Below are 20,089 nucleotides of genomic sequence, written 5' to 3'. Positions count from 1 at the left end.
ATTGGTCACAAAGTCCCACTAGTTTCCGGCAAGTTCTCATTAGCTACTACGAGGCATGTTTAAATACAAGAATATAAAGGTGACAAACTTAATGACAGCAGCCTTTGTGGGCAATGCACTTGACTTTAGCTTGTACATCCTTGAAAACAGGCTGCCCATGATGTGTGCACTGCCGATGCCAGACACTGGACAATATGACTTCAAAGGGAAATGGGGAATGGTCTGGCTCACTTTGGCATAACAAGCAGCTGGATAGCCTAGTGCCACAGACAGGGACAGCGCCCTTAGTCTTAGCATACAATGATGAGGCCTTTGGGGGGAGTACAAAGGGGAAATCATTTAAAAGGTATTTTAATTCAGAACAATCAGAACTGAACACATCGGCATACAGTTTATTAGAGGGAAAAGAAGTTGGACTCAATTAGACAATCCAGTTTTTTCAGAAATCCTTAAAAAACGAGTTCTGATAGAAACCGGGTTACTCTGAATGTATTTACCTAGAAGAGAGGCGGCTCAGTTGACGGCATTGATATCACATTTCAACCCTCGCAATCGGGGCTTTAGCCTTGTGGGTGCTATCCACCTTTAGAAACAGTTTTCCTGCCCAGTCGTTTTGTTCGGCTTGGAATGCCTTACCATTGTAAATCTAACATGGGTATGAAGCTTAGAGGCCCGCTCCTGGAAAAGAATCCTAGGACTTCCACTGTGTGTCTCCATGTAGATACAGTGACTGCAGTTAGGTCTTATCTCCATGAAAACCACAGTAATGATGAAGCGTGAACTCTTATATATTAAAGCTCCAAATGCCAACTGCTCTATTCTTTGGATCAGGTGATGAAATCTTCCAGGGCAGACACTCATGGGAAATCTGTAACAGCATTGTTCGCAGAGATTGATTGGAAGCCGGTATGGAATGAAGCGTATTGCAAGCTAAAAAAAAGCATTTGGGAAAACAGTGGAATACTGGGACTGGTGTAATAACTTTAACCATTTGGAAAAATTAAAATGTTATACACATTTAACCGAAATGCTATAGACCTTTAAGAAACCACAAGCATACCTAACACTATGCCCATTGAAGAAGCTGTGCGGATTCATCTTGCAGTTCCATCTAAATCATTTACTCTTCTCAGTTGAGGAGCCTATGCTGGAAATTACTTTTGAGAATAGAATTTGTCGTATCTGTGAGAGCACGGAGACCTTAGGATCTGCAAAACACGTTCTGACAGAATGTTTGAAACTGGGACCTACTTCTATGAACCACTTGCCATACCCCCGGCATTGCCTGGGTCTGCAGCTGACATGCACGTGGGGGACTGCCATAGGCTTGTGTATGTTATATTGTGTCCTAACTGCCTATTGATGAAAAATCGCAAATTCGTCAATCTCCCAGAATCACCTATACTGATAGCACAGGGCCGTACCCCGCTCCACCCCTGTGCAGGGTGAATGGGTGAGGTTGGTCACATTTCACTGTTGTCAGTACACCCTAGACTGGTATGCCAACCTTGGGCCAATGTTTTTAACTATAACACATTGAAATAAATAAATATACTAGAACATGCATTGAAGCATGTAGCTCTTGGAATGTCTTAGATTGATTGCAAGTGTTTCTTGCATATCTAAGAGTTGAGCAAATGGAGAGAAGATTTCAATACAAATGTGAATACCATTCCCAATTCAGTTAAATCAGGATCTGGGTGTCACTGAGAACTAAATGTACTGATCCATGTAGACAAAGTGAAAACATATACATCAAAGGGAAGTGACAGCAACAAAGTAGGGCCAATGTGTAAGATGAATTGAGGACTAGGGGCAGAATATGACCTAACAATCACAGCCATCAGATAGCTGGGCCACCGAACAATGTCCGTAAACTGATTGAAGGTTGTGTGATGGATGTGTGTGCTTTGTGCTGCTGCACACCCAAAGGAATGATGAATTGATTGTCATCTGCTACTAGTCAAAGCTCATTCAAAATGGAGATTATCAAAGATGTGGTGGCCCATGGATCATCAGTGTCTGATTTTGGTAATGTGGGGAGAGGTAAATGAAGGGCGTTATATCATTACAAAATACCTAGTTCTAATATCCGTGATATCTTGTTTACTTTATTTGTATATATATGAGAAATTATTTCCAAAGTAACGTGTGTTATAAAAGGCAGAATAAGCTCTGAGTTTACACAGCTTCATATGAAAATTAACCTATTGTGTACTGTTCCCCTTTCATTAAATGCCTGGAAAATGTGTGTATAAAACTGAACATTTAATTAAGAGTGCACTTTGCCCCAGAAGTCCACTTGTCTTCTGTGGACCCCCAAACACTTTGATTATGGAATCCCAATGTGTCCTCATAATATATTCACCTGCATTTGTATCATAGGTTGGACCCATGGCCAATGACATTGGGGGTGAACGCAATGCTCTCCTAGGGGGGCACTGGCTAGTTCTTGCATCTGGGAAGCCACTAACTGCAATAATATGGCTGAAAGTATAGGTTGAAGATGGTGCCAGGCCATTTTATTGCAGCATTCTTTTAGCTATTACCCTAGTGAAAAATTAAAAAGGTGGCCAGACCACAGGGTTCTTGCTCCTTTCCACTTCCCGCTCTACACCTCCTCCCTTAGAAACCTCATCTCTTCCTTTGGCTTCCTATCACCTATTAGCTGATGGCACGAACATCTTCTTCTCCCTCCCCACCTTTACCCATGAACTACTCTCTTGAGTCTTCAAATGTGTATCTGCCATCCATCACTGTATGGTGCTCCACTCCCTAAGGCTCAACAAAGTGCTGATCTTTGACACTCATGCGCTAATCAACCTCCTACATTCCTCACCTTCATTTGCTCACTGAATCCATGCATAGTGGCTCTCCGCACAAAAGCAGTACCCCTCCAAATAACTTATTTTGGTCCAGGCAGCACTCCATCAACCCTGTTCCCATCTACCTTAGTAACTATTTATTCCAAAACACTCCTGCGCACAATTTCCAATCCCAAGCCTTGTGGATCATCCATTTTATCAACCTCCCTGTGCTCTTTTACACTTCCAACCCTTTACCCTGCTTACTTATTTCCACTAGACCCAATTTCTGATATCAGGACCACTTCAACTGTTCTGAGCTTCAGGTTTGTATTCAGTATACACAGTCTTTCTTTAGAAGGGACACCCAAGACATTTTGTGGTATAATGCCCCGCTTATGATTCTCAACTCTGTTACCACTTGTACATATGTGCAACCTACTTTATATATGTGTATCGACTCTGTGCACTGTCCCCTCTCCTCTACATATTACAAGTTCCCCTCAGCTACATGGTGCAGGTTTATAATACATTTCAAGGATCTATTTTGTGACGCACCCAGAAATGAGGAAGTTCTTCCACATGCTGTAACTAATGTAGAGTGTTTTTAGTCCATGAAATATATATGAATACTTTTTTTTTTTTAACTTTACTCAGTTACAACTAAGTTTTGTCAAAAACCCTTCCACATCAAACGAAACTAGTTGAGAGGGGAGAGAACTAAATACCTCCCCTGGGAGCTGGCCAGGCCTCTTTGTGTCAGTAGGGAGCAGATTTCATAAGAGATCTTTATGGTTTTCTTTAAGCTGAGTCAGAGTCCAGGGCCGAGCCGCCCTCGGGCAGTAGACGGTTTATCTGGTCAAACACTAGTTCGATCAGTTTGGCCAGGGCTTGGGTCCATCTTGTGTTCTCGCCAGAAATTAATCTGTATCACAGTTCATCCGTTTGGAATATCCACAGGTTTTCAGCCAACGAGGGGAGGTATATATTTCTGTTTTCAGTCGTGTTAGGGCACTCTATCACAAGGTGCTTCAAAGTCTCGATGGATAGTTCATTTTTACATAATCGACAACGCTTCTCTATACCAGCTCCTCTGATTTTTCACCTTGTTGAATGTTGGAGGTAGGTGGTTTAGAAGTTTGTTCCCCACCGCTTTCTCTGGTGTCAGAATCCAGTCCATGTCTTCCGTTTTTCTTTTAATTCGGTCTGGATTTTCTTTCACCTCTTTCTCACTGCATTCGATTTTGGCCAGGTCGTCCTTTGTGGCTTTTACCCAATTGTTCAGGGCGTCACATTTGCCTAATTCAGTTTCATCCCGTATGATGTTATAGATAGGTAGGGTGTCTGACATGATCATTCTTCTGTATAGACGCATGGCGCTTTGATCGACCATTGACGCTAATGATATAAGCCCCAACTCTATCCTGATGGCCGGCAGAGCAGTGGATTTGGGTAGGCCTAACACCATTTTCCACAGATGACCTTCAAGTTTGCTCCATGTATTCCGCCGGAAGTATAACGAGGCCTCCGTTCCGTAGGTCAGGGCTGGAACAACTTTTGCATTATAGAAGTTTATGGCCGGTACCAGAGAGAATTTTCCGAAAATTTGCGATCCACTGCTCTTGTTTGGTGGTCAGGCTTTTCGCTTTTTTCCATAGTTCGTTTATATTTGTGTGAAGCTGCTTTCTGCCCGGACACTGCTGCTTCGAACCTAAAGACCAGCATTGCGAGCCGACAAGGGGCTCTTGCTGGTGGCTGAGCGCTTCCTGGAGGAGGCGGGGCTTGCTCGCCACACGTGACTCATCACGTGATCTCGAACGTCCTCAAAGGACAGAGTGGATCACCCTTGCGGCGTTAAGCCCGGTAGGGGTAAAGGCCGACTACTGTTACGTGACTGTTGCGTGCTGAAGGTGCGGACCACTCAGAAGATTCGTGTACGCATATTGGTCACTCAGGTGAGAAAAAACATAACAGTGTACATATCACTCTATAGAACCTGATTGTCGCCATAAAACCATAGTGCAGATCAAGGGCATTCATAGCACCATGGGTAAATCAAAGCCTGCCAAATCGCGGTACGATTTGCGCAAAGGGAATGCTGGGAAACTGGATAATTTGCCACTTGAAAGCCCTAAGATTGATAAACAAACTGGAACAGATGGCGCAGCGGCAAAAGGCACGATTCCGGATTTTTTTGCTAAAGATAATCCTAAAGTACCATCTTCCATTGACAAACCGACAGTTGATGAACACTATCCACCTCTCTTGCCCCCTCAAAACAATAATGAGGCTCTTGATTTAACAAACTATAACGATATTGATAATAACTCACTTCTTGACCTTTGTCTACCTATCCAAAAATCAATGGTCTCTTTTAATCAACCTTATATTCCCCAGAAGCTCACTCCAATAGTGGTAGAAGCACAAATTTTGACTGAGGCTCATAATGATCACCGGAAACTTTCACCCTCAAGTAGCCCTAAACACACAGGCAATTCTACTTCAAATTTGTCTGGAATACACCCTATTCATCTTACTCCCACTGCACCTGTAGCACCAACTGCAGGACGTTTATCGGCTTCTCCAGACCTCTATATTGACACGGAAGATCGGGAACATTCCGGTAGAGATTTGAGCAATGTTATCGAAAGCTTAAATAATGTAGCAATTGCAGAACTTCAAGCCTCTATGGCCTCCGTCCAATTTGCTCTGAAAATTCTGTTAAAGCTATGTGGGAAAATTCACAGTAATTTTTTAGCTCAACCAGGAAACATTAACTTTATTGAAAGTACGGACCAAATACCGCTAAAAGCACCTATACCGAAGGGGGGTCGGGAGTTAACGATCCAGCCAGAAGAGGCAAACTTGGGGGAACCTAAGGAGATTGCAGCTGAAGTACCCCTAACCAAAAAACAACGTCGACAACTAAGACGAGAGGCAGCAAAAAATGTAGCAGTCGAGATAGCCTCCCCCTTGCCAGCCACTATTGCTCCTGCTGTACGATCCAAAAAAGCAAAAAAAAGGAATCGAAAAACAAAGAAGCGTACGAATAAAGGAGCAGGAACTCTAACAAGCTGGATCATCCCAGACATACCTCAGGAAGCTACCAGTACGATTCTGGAAGAGCAAGACTACGATATGAGTAATAACTCAATGGATGATTCCTCAAATTGCTCTTCCTCATCTGGGAACGCGAGAAATGAGGAAGATGAACATCATGATCCCATAGAGACAACAGACAATGAGGACTTTAATGCCAGTAAAATTTGTGTTATTAAAAATCTAAACCAGAAGAAAAGGGATAAGTGGCTCACAAGATCCGAACTTCTGATAAAACTTCATCAGATCCCCCAATTGCGTGTTATACGCTCGGAAGATTTTTCTTTTGTGGAACCACTTACAGTACGAAACCCTAATGTCACAGCCCTTCATTGCTGTGTTATGGCATCAGCTAAATTAATCCGCTCCCACAAAAAAAGCCTTATGCGAGTTGGGATAGAGGTGGATGCCTGTAAAGAGAAGGAGGACCCCTGTCTCCCAAGTGACGAGCCTGCTCCATCTAAGGCTAATGGTTGCAAACCCGCCCAACCTTTGGGGAAGAAAGTCCAGATGGCGGATATTCAAAACACGCTGAAATGGCTGGCCGATTCATTACCAATGGTACTACAACAATCATGAGATTATTCCCTACTGAGCTGGAACACCCATGGCCACCAACATTTTCTTACTGACAAGGGGTCTTTATCACTCATCAACAGTTACCCCATTATATTGCTGCAAGAAACTTGGCTATTACGGCCCACGGCCATGGATGGATACACAACCCATCACACCCTGGCTAAGAAAGGACAAAGGGGGCGCCCCTATGGGGGTTTAGCCATTGGTGTGTCAAATAAAATCAAAAGTAAAATGATTTCAGTAGAGAGTAATTATATTTGTGCCGTGGCTTTATCCCTTAGGATAAGAGAGGTCTGGGAAGAAACATTATTAATAAATATCTATAATCCCCCGGGGGCAATATATAGAGAGCATATACAAGACGTTTTAAATGACCTTCTCAGCAATTGGAGGTTATCAAATGATAAATATCTTGTCATTGTCGCAGGGGACTTAAACTGCCGGATAAACTATGGAGGCGGCACCACCAATAATCGGAACCTAGCCAGCAAAAGCTACTGGAAACAGAGATACACCGATAACGAGGGAGAATGTTGGAGTAGTTTCTTTGAATGCTGGGATCTTGAAGTAATTAACGGCAGGACAAAGAATGACAGACCCGCAAAATTCACTTGGAAAAATGGAAGGAGTGGAAGTACCCTCGACTATATCTACACGAGTGCGGAAATTGCAAACATCATCGAAGATATGGCAGTAAGGGAATGTATCTGGAGCGACCATGATCCCTTGACACTTAATTTGGGATCCCATATACCAACTGAGAGAATGGCAAATCTAGGAGAGCTGATAGCCAACCATTCTTTAAATCGCATATCCTGGTCAGCACAAAATGTGATGAAGGCATCTATGGCATCCGGTGATTGGGGACTTGAACAGTCTAAACTATTCTCACAGATGTCGCCTGAACAAATCGAAGGATGGATCAGCTATTTCTCTGGCTTGCATGGTTCCTATAAAATACGGATGATGGCAGGAAAGTTGCCGCAAGAGTTAATTTATGACCGTGCCATCAGAGATCAGAAGCGCAAGCTTAGAGGTGAAATCCGTGCCACTAGAAAGGACCTGCATTCCTTCAATGATAAAGCATCTATAATAAGAAAGCTGAAGGCTGCTTATCAAAAATGGTTAAAAATTCATAAAAGGCATAGGAAATTGGAGAGATGGCAATCTACAGTTAAATCTTTATGTAGTAAGAACTCCCGTAAAATATGGTCCATTCTAGGAGAGGTAAAAGGCAAGAAGATCACCAATATGGTGAACCCCATTTGCAGTGACAAATGGATATCTCATCTGGAAAAACGAAATGCCGGGATTAGCAATAAGCCTTACTCTCCCACCTCTCCTAATCCTCCTACTCCTCCTTTTCATGTCACCATTAAGGACCTACAATGCAGAATTAAGGAATTAAATTCCTCACGAGCTCCAGGTCCTAATGGTCTCTCGAATGTAGTGATGAGAAACAACTCAATGTTCTGGGCCAATCTGCTAAAAATTCTGTTTGACAAAATCATGTCCGATGGACGTATACCAACATCTTGGCAAGAGGCCATCATTATACCTGTCTTCAAAAAGGGCAGCAGGAACGATCCTGAGAATTATCGATTACTATCTATGCTAGATTGTACCGGGAAGATGTTTGCTGCTCTCATTCTTAATGAACTTCAAAAATGGACTGAGGAGACGGGCATTTTGGATCAATTCCAATGTGGTTTTAGGGCTGGCCATTCCACATCACATAATCTTTTTATCATGAATACCCTAAGCAACAAGGCTTTGATACGTACTAATCCTCCACTATATGCACTTTTTGTAGATTTTAGGGCCGCCTTCGACTCAGTTAATCGATCTCTCTTATGGGAAAAATTAAAGAATTTCGGCTGCCCCGCATCTCTGCTATATTACCTTGAGCTGCTACATACTAATAACACCGTACAAGTTAGGCTGGATAACCAGGGCGCAGTGACTAAACCTATCCCCTTGAAGCGAGGGGTAAAACAGGGATGTGTGACGGCCCCCATTTTATATAATCTATTTGTATCTGATGTGCCTAATTGCTTTTTGGGGATAAACAATTGTCCCCCTAAGATAGGTTCTCACCATTGCCCCATACTGGCCTATGCGGATGACCTGGTGATATTAGACCACACTTTCAGTGGAATGCTCAGGTCAACCAATCAGTTATGGAGATATGCAGAATCCAACGAACTCACCATTAACCACAGTAAAACCAAATTAATGCTATATGCAGCAGGAAGGGTCGCCAGGCCTCGTATGATGGTGGGCCCAATCGAAATTGAATACACATTTTCATATAAATATTTAGGGGTAGAGTTCGATTATAAAGGAAACTACCATAGGTGTATTCAGGAACGTAGAACAAAGGCTGCCCAACTTTCAGCATTAATTTATAGATTTACATGTGAGCAATGCGGCTTCTCTATATGGGCAGCTCGCCAACTTTATCTGCAATGTCTGGCCCCCATGGTCATATATGGTTTAGAGTCCCTGACCAATATGGACCTTGGTTGGTTACAACTTGTGGAGGGGAAGTTCTGGAGAAAAGTTCTTAGTCTCCCCCGATGCATTCCCATGGCTATGATTAGGCTTGAGCTGGGCATTCTTTCTCTTAAGGCTATGGTTCTGAGGAAAAGGTTGGAATTCTACATCAGGTTTAACAACAGACCTACAAACAACCTCCTCAGGACCTTTAAAGAGGATACTTCTGCGGGCAAACAGATAAAATTTGAAACCCAGATTAATACTCTGATTGAAGAAATCAGTTGGTCCCCGGAGTGGGGTAGGGAAAATGAACACCTGATTATTAGTATGCGAAATCGCTTAAAACTATGGGATTGGCAGAGTAATTTTATTCATCTGGGACGTCTGAAAAGCTATGGCTTCATCACATTCATACTCTATACCTATATGAAGCCTCAGCTATATTTAAATCTATGCCCGTCGGACCAATTGAGGCGCTTTATACTACTCTTACGCTTCAATTATTTACCAGTTTTGACAGCCCGTGGCGCATCAATGGGCCTGCCTACCACAGCTAGATACTGCAGAATATGTGAGTCTATATCTACGCCGGAGACGGCATGCCACGTACTAACAAAATGTAGTAGGCTAAAAACGAGGCATATGAAATATCTGAAGGAATTTGTCCATGACAATGATCAAATCACACACCCAGATTTTTGGAATCAATGTACCAATTCCCTAAACCCTAAACTGCACCTAGCACTTTTCCAGGTGTGGCGTGAGGCTACTACATATTTGAAAGCAAGCACAAGGGTGGCCATCCATATGCATAAGGGGTTTTACCTTTAGCAAATAGTCTTATAATATTTATTTAAAACTTTATTATGGATCTGATCTGTATAATTGTTTCTTTTCTGCCTCGATTGAACGATCGATCTGTGATGAATTTTATAGTGTCTATAATGATTTCTTTTTGTATATCTCAACTTATTTTACAGTTTAAGTGTTTAATGTAATTTATGTGTAAAGTTTTTACATTTTGTATAAAACTGTATCACATTAATAATAAATAAATAAATAAAAAAAAATAGTTCGTTTAGGAGACTCTTTTCTGATCTGGAGCTGTCCATTTGAATCCCGAGATATTTGAAGCTGTTTACAATTTCGATTTTGGTGTTGTCAAGGTACATATTTAATTTCTTCGTAGTTATACTGTGGGCTTTCTCAAGCACCATGATTTTTGTCTTAGTTTTGTCTTAGTTTTATTTAGTTCAAGGTGATTTTCCGCAATGTAAAACTCCAGATTGCGTAGTTTTCTTTGTAGACCCACCTTCGTCTGGTCAATCACGATGACATCGTCTGCGTACAATAAACAAGGGATCTCTGTTTTCCCGATTTTGAGGGGAAAAGAACAAATTTTACTTTCGGAGAGTTGGTAGTCGCCTAGGAATGCCATAAACAGTGCCGGCGCCACGGGGCACCATTGCTTCACTCCTCGTTTAACATTGATCTCCTCGGTTATCATTGGTACTTTTATTGACACAAGACATCAGTTCAAAGGGTCATTTTTTAAAGATCATAATTAGTTCCATTCAATACACAACAATCCCTTTGCTAAAGCATGCTTTCCTGAGGAAAGGTGTGAAATTTTTCTGAAATAGTGCTCTATCCAATTTGGGCAAATTCAAATTTGATTTGCTGTATTGCCAAGGAGAAATGCTCTTCACATAGAACGCTAAAATGAATACCATACTAATATTTCAAGTGTCTAGTGTACGCTAGACAACAAGCTCTTGATTGGACGGTGACAGTAGCCACATGGAAGCACGCAAAGAAGAGTTCCAGTTGCCATGCAGGTGGATGGGATCCTTTGGAAGATAATCGGAGCAATGACTTGTACTACAGTGATAGAAACCCCACATTGATATGGCACAACGTTACTAAAGTAGGAGTGTTTCAGTTTACAAGCTTGACATCTTTGCAGTAAAAAACATATGTTTCCCTTCATAATTCCAAGTGGCTTGTTAACACTTTTGCGCAATCGTTGGTATCACGTTCTTGTGCCAAGATAACAAATGCCTGACTGCTTGAGCCCTTAGTGGGACTAAATTCTGCTTCCAAGGAAGGATTCCCTGATCCCCAATCCTGTTGCCAGGAGGACTGGAACTGTCTGCTTCCATGCTGGATGCTGAACTGGCATGCTGCTTGACATCAAGTGATTTGGAGCTCTGTAGAGCATTGGTGGGTAAATGTGATTCCCCAATCCCACCAGACCAAAAGCTGACTGCCACCATCCTTGTCCAATGTCTACCCCAGTTTCAAAATAGCTGGGCCACCATGCAATCCCCTGGTCCTATGTTCGATGGCAGCCCCAGCTATAGCCTGTTGTCCCTAGGAACATGTTAAACATGTTCTGTCGTCTTCCTCTTAGACTAAAATTGAAAATTTTCTAAGACTGAGAAACCTGCTAGGATTATGATGTGAGGCCTGATCTCAATTGGTAGAAAAGGTCTCCACAGTCATCTGTGTGATACCAACCAGGATAAACAATGAATTGGTGTCGTGAATTGGTCTTTGATGGAAGCAAGTCTGTAACCTTGGAATCAGTTGTGGACATCATCTGCATCCAGCCCCAGTTTTTTGTGATTTCATCTCTGAACATTTTTCAAAGCACTGGTTACTTTTTCCACCTTATCACATTTCCGCCTTTGGGAGCCAGGCCTCCTCATGACCATCCCAACTGTTAATTAACATTATGCTTCAAAGATCAATGAGCATTTTCCATCCACCTATATACTCCTGCAGTTCCAGTATTAATGTCATGGTTCGGGCTCCCTGGAGGTTATCGCAGCACTGGAGATGCCGCCATTGAATGTTGCATCAAGTTTCACCTGAATGCGTATCAGCGTCCCAGCTTTGTCCAAGATGGTGCTCATAGCAGAATATCAGCTGTTTGCAACCCCTGTGCCCTACATTGCAACCCATGTTCTCTTTGGGGGTAAGATGCTAGTTTGAATCCTTTTCTGCACTGACTTTGCTTAGCGCTCCTTTGCCTCTGCCTTCCGGTTCACTGCTAGGCTCCTCTGGCTCCCTTCTCTGCCCTGTGTTTTCCTGTTTGTTGCCTTGCCTTGTTACTTTAACTCGCCTAAAGTTTCTTACCTGTTCTCCGACATCCATGGCCTCACGACCGCCGATACTGATTTCCCGATACTGATTTCCCGTTCCACGGATTCTGCTGGATCTACCTTTCCATGAGTGGACTTCTGACAGCAGCCTGCTTTTCGATGTAGGTTTTTTTTATGCGAGGGACCTGCTTTTTCCCCTATCTGACTGTTTTGGTGGGGTCACATTGCCCATTCTGCTTCCTTAGAGGTGGGCATTGTGGCATCCTTCTGGGACAGACCTTTTGTCTTCGAGGACCGTCAAATAGAACGAAAGAAGTGTTCTCCAGCACCTCGCCAAAGAAACACCTCTGACACCTCTAGCGCAGATTCAGCTGAAGCTCCTTTTGCAAATTAAGCCTGTTATAATTACTTGCATGCTGCCCAATTGAAAATGTCTGTAACAGAGACTGCATTGACTTTTGGTTAAGCCTAGTTTTAATTATTGAGCTCCAATTTAAAAGTTTGAGCCCTAAAGACTTTTTGCCTAATCTCTAGCTATACTTGTATTATATGCACCATAGATTCTACATATATTGCGTGATACACTGTGCTGGTGAGTTTCCTGCATGGCTCAGCGCATCTGCTAGAGATACTGCAAGCTGTGTATTTTTGTGTGTGGAACGAATGTCTTCATCATCCCTTTCCTCTTTTTTTCCACTCGCCCATAGGGTTTGTTTTAATATTGTTTTTCTTGATTTTAAAAAAAATGCTTTCCAAAAAATATGTATTTTTCCTTGCATTGTGCCGAAAACGATGAGCCAAAGCAGCGTATGTGCTTGAGAAGAATAGCAATTTCATTCATAATGCATTCATTTCCCCAGTAGTATTTTCCAACTCACTGCAAGATTAAAATAATGCATGCGGTAGGACTGAATCAATATAACTATGCCTAGATTTAGAAGCAAATGTCTCTGCAGCTGTGCTTTATGCTAACATGATATAAACTGGCTTCTAACAAGACAATTCATGAAAATTACCAAGATAGTGGTGACAACGACAGTCTTATTCTCAAGACCAATGGAGTCATTTCCAGAAATGCCGTCCAGGGCCGTCAAAACCATTTTATCGACTTCGGTCCAGAATCCAATCTAAAACACATTTGATGGAAACAGTGAGTAAGGACATGAGCACAGCTGGTTTTAATGAACAGGTTAACACATTTACAAGCGTCTGAACATTTAAATGCACAGTCCTCAAATTATTGGACCATTTAGAGATGTTTATACCAGAACATATGAAATAAATATAAATACAAATATCTCAAAATACTGGTTGTAAATACTTTAATAACCAACATAAAACATTGTGTGCATTGATGTGTGCTTTTATCCACATCCCTTCTTACGGTGCTCAACATTTATCTAAATACTGTACATTAAAATGAATACATGCCGTTGTGAACGTACTCTTGTTCCTCTTCAGATAATCTTTGCTCCGCATGCAAATTTAAATTCACAATATGTTCCTGTTGATGTATGTATTCATAATGGTTTAAAGGAATAGTAGCTAAACTATTGTTATTCAAATGAGGCAAAAACTTCTCATACTCTTGCTGCGACCTTGTTCAGGTGGGTGGGCAAGGGCTTTACAGCGCACTCTTTTAGTGGGAGCGGGCAGCAATGTGTCTAGGTCACACTGTATGCTCTTCCCAAAGCTCCGCGGGGTTCATGAAAAATATGGACCAACCTTGGTGTGGTGTACATTCTCCACCCATTCAAAGAGCTGCCCTTAATGTGGTGTGTCTCTTGTATTGAGATGTCACCACTGAAATATGGCAATCTCCCACCCGTGAGACCCGGTGGTTAATATCCACAGATGGAAATGTTGAAGTGGGTACTCCCAACCCAGCTTTTAGTGTAGGAGGTTATTCTCCCATACCTGGGTAAACAGGCAATCCATAATATTTGGTTGACTCAGTTAGTGGTCATCTGTGGTCATGCAGCTAAAGGAAGCTCATAGGATAGGAGCGGTGTGGACAATATTAGGCAGATAATGGCAGGAATCCTCAATTTTTACCACATGCTGAAATTCAGCCTTGTCGCCATCCCCTAGAAACTGTGCAGAAGCCATCGTGTTTGTGACAATGACTGCCCTCATGTGTCCACTTCAATGACCCTCTCAAGGAGGATGAAACTTCAACCATCCAGTGCTGACTCGTGGGAGCCACACCATAGCTAAATGTAAGCTGGGGGAGTTCTGGGTGGGCTTGAAGAACTTAAATGAACATTTTCCTGTAGCATGCGTGCCTTAATGTAATTCTATTTCAATACATTATATACTCTTAACATTGCTATTGTGCACTTTTCTATCTGTGATCTCTCTACATATAGGGCCTCATTACACGGAATGCAGTAAACCATGGTGCTATTAGCACCATGGTTGCCGCCGGTACCATACCGGTACCACCATGGAGAAAAGGGGAATTACCACCCCATTCCAAGGTTGGCGGGGCGGTAGTTCCCCCTTTCTCCATGGCCCTTCCCCATTCCCATGTTTGCCCCATAGGGCTTAATGGGAATGGGGAAGGAGCTAATCACGGTACTGCAAATTGCGGTACTGTAATTAGCACCAAGGTCCCTTTGCAGGTCCCAAATTTAACGGCTGGTCTACACCAGCCGTTAAGGTCAGGTCCCGCAAAGGGACCTCGTAATAAGTCGGTAAGGGTTTACCGGTACCGGTGCCCTTACCGGTACCAGTAAACCCTTTCCGCCTACCGTGTAATGAGGCCTATAGTCTTGGGTAAGCAAATTCATCTATTTCTAGAGAATTTGTCGTTGCTCTTTGTTAGTTTATTTCAGTGCCTCATTGTATATCCAATTGTTACTGTTTGCAGGTATCTTCTGTAAATCTACTTTCCTTTCTAGGGGACTATTTTTATTTATTTCACTTTTGTAATGTCATGGTTGACGTAATTTTGTGCAGGATTGTCACGCAGGGAAGAAGAGCCAGACAATCAGCAGTCTTGTTTTATTGAACCAAATATGTGCTTAATTATTTCTGGCTGCCAGTCCCGTCTTTTGCCCTTTGTTTTCTGTTTTTTTAAAGTACACGAGAACTCACCTGATGGTGTGTTCTTTCTTCTCTTTCTTCTACCTAAGCACACAGGGTAATTGTAATACATTTTAACTCTTCGCTAAGTTGCTACAATTAAGTCTAAAAAGGAGTACAACTTCCTTTGGAGGCAAAGAAAGAACAGTGTCAGGTAAGGTTTCTCTTTTCCCTCCCTGCATTTTGCATCTAATGGTACTAATTATCTGAATACTTCCTGGTAATCTTCATTACTCCTAGTCCTGCTCTTCCTCCTCAAAGTACTTACTTATGGAGTAGTATCCTCTCTTGAAAGGAACTCTTTTTTTATTTATTTATTTCATCCACTCCCCTATTCCTGGGAGCACAGCACAATGCTCCTCTCAACCCAGCATGCGCTAGTTTCTTAATACTTCCAACTCAGATGCTTAGTCCTATTCCATTCTATGCAGCAGGGAGAGACGTGTCATTATTACTGTGGCAAGGAAGATCAGGACTAAAAGCAATAAAGATTACCAATAAGTAATCAGATAATTACCTCCACGTCCGTCTTTCTCGGCCAGTACTTACTTGTGAGTCATTCCAAGGCACCCTTGGAAAGGTTTGAGAAATCAGACTCTTACTGTGATGTGCCCATGCCCCAACACCATTTTATTTTAGGCGTAGTCGAAGTCCATTGCCAAGTTCCTGCACTCACACTGCTCCTGCCAAGCAAACCTTTCGAAGCACATTTCGATGTTATGTAATATTTTGCTATGCCCTGTTACGCTATGTCAAATTCTGCTTTATTATGTGATGGGGCGGGAAGTGCTACAACAAAAAGGTATCTAAGCACGTGGCTGAATACGTTCTAAATGAGGGACCCCAAGAGGAGGTTAGAATAAGGCAGTTTTTATTCTCTTTCTAAAGCCATCAAGTTACTAATGCAGCAAATTAATTGTTACGAATGAAAATGTCTCATGAAGGTCTTAAGATCGGCCCAGGTAACAGTCTGACAAAAGTCCAGTATATCTAACCCTTGGGCCTTTGCCCAGGATGCCGATATTCACCTGGTGGAATGTCCCTGAACTCCTTCGGAAAGAGCTGCCTAGAACGCTCATAAGCTAGCTTTATCACATCGCTTATCCAGCGACTGATGGTCGGGATTGCAGCCTTTCTACCAGGATTTGGACATCCACAGGGGATGAAAAAACGACCTGATCTGTGACTTGAAGCTGTTTTGTCCAGACAAAAACAAAGAGGTGATGGCTGGAAGGTTTAGACTGAATCTTTACCACTGGCATTGCTTGGGGCAACCCTCCAGACCATCATTCTTCGCCTGCCAAGCCATTACAGAAGGGGAAAGACAATATGCAAATCAGGCTTGGCCCCACCCCAAAAGGGGCAGTCCAGCCCGAACTGCTAGGTCACATCCCTTCTGCATGAGACCACAAGCATCCCCAAACATGTTTCACCCTTGTTGGGGCTCATCAGTGAGGAGTAGCTTGGGTCTCTAGGCCCAGCAGGCACGGGACCCACGTCTGGGCATACCCGTCCCACTCGGGGTGACAAAGCAAAAACAAAGAGGTGATGTCTGGAAGGTTTAGACTAAATCTTAACCACTGGCATTGCTCGGGGCAACCCTCCAGACCATCGTTCTTCGCCTGCCAAGCCATTACAGAAGGGGAAAGACAATATGCAAATCAGGCTTGGCCCCACCCCCAAAAGGGGCAGTCCATCCCGAACTGCTAGGTCACATCCCTTCTGCACGAGACCACAAGCATCCCCAGACATGTTTCAGCCTTGTTGGGCGTCATCAGTGAGGAGTAGCTTGGGTCTCTGGGCCCAGCAGGCACGGGACCCACGTCTGGGCATACCCGTCCCACTCGGGGTGACAAGAGCAAAACAAAAGAGGTGATGGCTGGAAGGTTTAGAATGAATCTTAACCTCTGGCATTGCTCTGGGCAACCCTCCAGATCATCGTTCTTCACCTGCCAAGCCATTACAGAAGGGAAAAGACCATATGCAAATCAGGCTTGGCCCCACCCCCAAAGGAGTAGTCAGCCCGAACTGCTAGGTCACATCCCTTCTGCATGAGACCACAAGCACCCCCAGACATGTTTCAGCCTTGTTGGGCGTCATCAGTGAGGAGTAGCTTGGGTCTCTAGGCCCAGCAGGCACGGGACCCACGTCTGGGCATACCCGTCCCACTCGGGGTGACAAAGCAAAACCAAAGAGGTGATGGCTGGAAGGTTTAGACTGAATCTTAACCACTTGCATTGCTCGGGGCAACTCTCCAGACCTTTAGATATCCCAAAGCTGTCTCAGCTGTGAAGAAGGCATAGGTAACTGCTCTTAATGCCAAATGGGAGCTTGAATAGACTTTCTTCAGACAGGTGTCTACCCTCTTGACAATACTGTCTGGCACTGCCTCCTCCGCTGCTGTAGATGACCTTCCCTTGATGTTTGCCATATGGTCTCCACCATTACAAGTTGGGGAAGTACCATCCCTTCTTGTCCTAGGGTTACAGGTTTGCCATGAATCTTGGAATTCTGGGACCTTCCACTTCCTTAAAATAATCTCCTCCTTTATCTCTTGCTGCAAAAGAGGAAGCCTTTCAGGTGTGCTTAAATTGGGGGGGGTGGGTTACCCTCCTCTGCTCATGCAAAAGTACCTTTGCCTTTGATTCATTCCTGGTCGAGATATTTTCCTTTAGAACCCTCCTCTTCTGTGTCATCAGAGGAGAATGAGGAAGAAGAGGAAAGAGATGATGTTGTTGATGAAGAACAACCTCTTTCTGTCTTCTCGCTCCATTATTCTTCTTCTTTTTTTTGTGTTTTAATCTTTAAGATTTCTACAAAAGAAGTGGTTTTCTATTTGTCTCTGTTTTATCATTCTTCTTTTCTTGAGTCTCTGAGGAACTGTCAACAAAGCATTTTATTGTGGTAAAGAAGTTAGTAAGGTACAAGTCGCCACTAAATCTGTTGGGTCCTGGAAGGTTTCTTGTAAGCTGCGTAAAATGTTGTAGGATGCCAGCAGCCATGGAGTCTTGTCGCCCGCTATTAGCCTTGCCCAGCAAAGTGCTTCATCCTGCAACACAAAGTCCGAAAAAATATGTCTCAGATACGATGATCTTAGCTTCAAGGTCCCAGGACAAGAAAGCAGCAAGTGGCGAATGGTTTCGATTACTTCTGTTTGTCCACAAAATCTGCAGGCGTTTGTTGACGCACGCACCCGTGTGAATAAAATCTCCTTCGTGTGTAACAAGTTCAATCTTGCTCTTAGTAACAGGTACCTTTCAGGCTTGGTCGGAAACAGCTTGATGAACGGTTGAAGCTCGTTCAGTTTGCGAATGTTCACCGGCAGATGTCTCGTTAGCTTGTTAGAGGCAGCTTTCTCGGTTGTTTTGATCCAGTCGAGTTCCTTCACCCTATTCAGTACTTTTACTGGATTGTTGTTGAGAGTCTCTACGTCAGATGAAACTTCTTGGAGGATTTCCTTGATCCGATTTGACCAGCTGTTTAACATCTGGCAGTTTTGGTCGTTCATTTCTTGTTGGATCAGGTAAAGCATTATAGAGTTGCATCTTACTGATCCCTCGAGATAAAGTAGACTGAGTTCTTGTCTTATGCAGGCTATCGGTACACATTTTGGAAGCCCCAAGATAGCCCGCCAAAATGTTGCCTCCAGGGTAGGCCAAAGAGATGAAGGAATGTTGGGCATAGCGTCTGCTCCGTAAACTAGGGTTGGGATAACCTTCATTTTGTAAAAGTTGATCACCGGGATCAACGAAAATCGTCCAAATTTCCTATCAATGGCTCTGCCTTGTGCCGTAGGTTTTCTTGTTTTTTCTTTTAGGAGATTTTGCATTCCTATCTCGTTTTTGGAGTTGTCCAGAATAACGCCCGGATATTTAAATTCCGCCACGTTTTCGATCTGGTTCTTATTCAGCACTAGTTTCGTTTTTTCATTGGTTCTTATGCTTTTGAACAGAGACATAAGTATGGTTTTCTTTTCGTGTATCTCCAGATTGTTTCTTTCCATATATAACTGAAGGTTGCTCAGCTGACGTTGCAGTCCTATTGGTGCATAATCTAGGAGTATCACGTTGTCTGCATAAAGGAGCCTTCCCACATGAGATTTCCCAATTTTCGGTGGAAAACTTCGAACGGTTTCTTCAGATGTTTTGATGTCTCCAAGGAATGCCAAAAACAATGCCGGAGCCAACGGGCATCCTTGTTTAACACCCCTTTGCGTGGGAATCAGAGTGGATAGGAGTCCTTGTTGATCCAAGCGCACCCTCATGTTGGTTTCCGAGTACAGGGCTTTGATAGGTTCTAAGATAGAAGTAGGGCAGTTCCATGCTTCTAACTTGTCCCATAGCGGAGCCCTGTCTATACGGTCAAAGGCCTGGGTAAGATCCACAAAAACGATGAAAATCCTGGGACCTCCCTCAAGCACTTTATGTTTCATGGTGTTCATTATCAGGATATTTGCAGATGTGCCAAAGTTTTTCTTAAACCCAGTTTGTAAATGTTCGTCGCAAGGCGCCGTTTTTGCCCACGCTTTAAATTCATTTAGGAGGAGGGACCCAAACACTTTACCTATGCAATCTAGCAGGGCGATTGGGTGGTAGTTTGCCGGATCATTCTTGTTCCCTTTTTTGAAAATGGGCACCACCGTCGCTGACTTCCATGATGGCGGGATTGATTTTGATTGGGCACATCTGCAAAAGATTTCACACAAGAGCGCTGTCCATTCTTCAGGGTGTGCCTTGAGATCCACATTTGTTACCCCGTCAGGGCCAGGTGCTCTGGAATTCTTGAGTGACCTGATCTGGCGGCTTATGTCTTCACGATCCTCCAAAATGATCCATTGTGCTGATTCAGAGTTCTGCTTAGTTGCCCTAGTTGTTTCTGGTGGTGCAAAAAGAGTTCTGAAGAAGTTCACCCAAA

The 20,089-nt window shown here is 43.2% G+C and overlaps 1 protein-coding gene across 4 annotated transcripts in view; it reads right to left on the bottom strand.

Annotated features, from left to right (window-relative positions):
• GRIA2 (glutamate ionotropic receptor AMPA type subunit 2) overlaps positions 1 to 20,089 on the bottom strand; it is a 624,179-nt gene that overhangs the window by 70,348 nt on the left and 533,742 nt on the right. For all 4 annotated transcript variants that reach the window (XM_069631331.1, XM_069631330.1, XM_069631329.1 and 1 more), the window contains exon 9: positions 13,105 to 13,215. In XM_069631331.1, coding sequence (XP_069487432.1) covers positions 13,105 to 13,215 — 111 coding nt within the window. The remainder of the gene's footprint in view (positions 1 to 13,104; positions 13,216 to 20,089) is intronic.

The sequence above is a fragment of the Ambystoma mexicanum genome, chromosome 6q (assembly GCF_040938575.1).
Source record: "Ambystoma mexicanum isolate Mex_15411 chromosome 6q, UKY_AmexF1_1, whole genome shotgun sequence".
Classification (NCBI taxonomy): Eukaryota; Metazoa; Chordata; class Amphibia; order Caudata; family Ambystomatidae; genus Ambystoma; species Ambystoma mexicanum.
The sequence above is the reverse complement of the archived record's forward strand: the minus strand, read 5'-3'. Positions and strand labels throughout refer to the sequence as shown.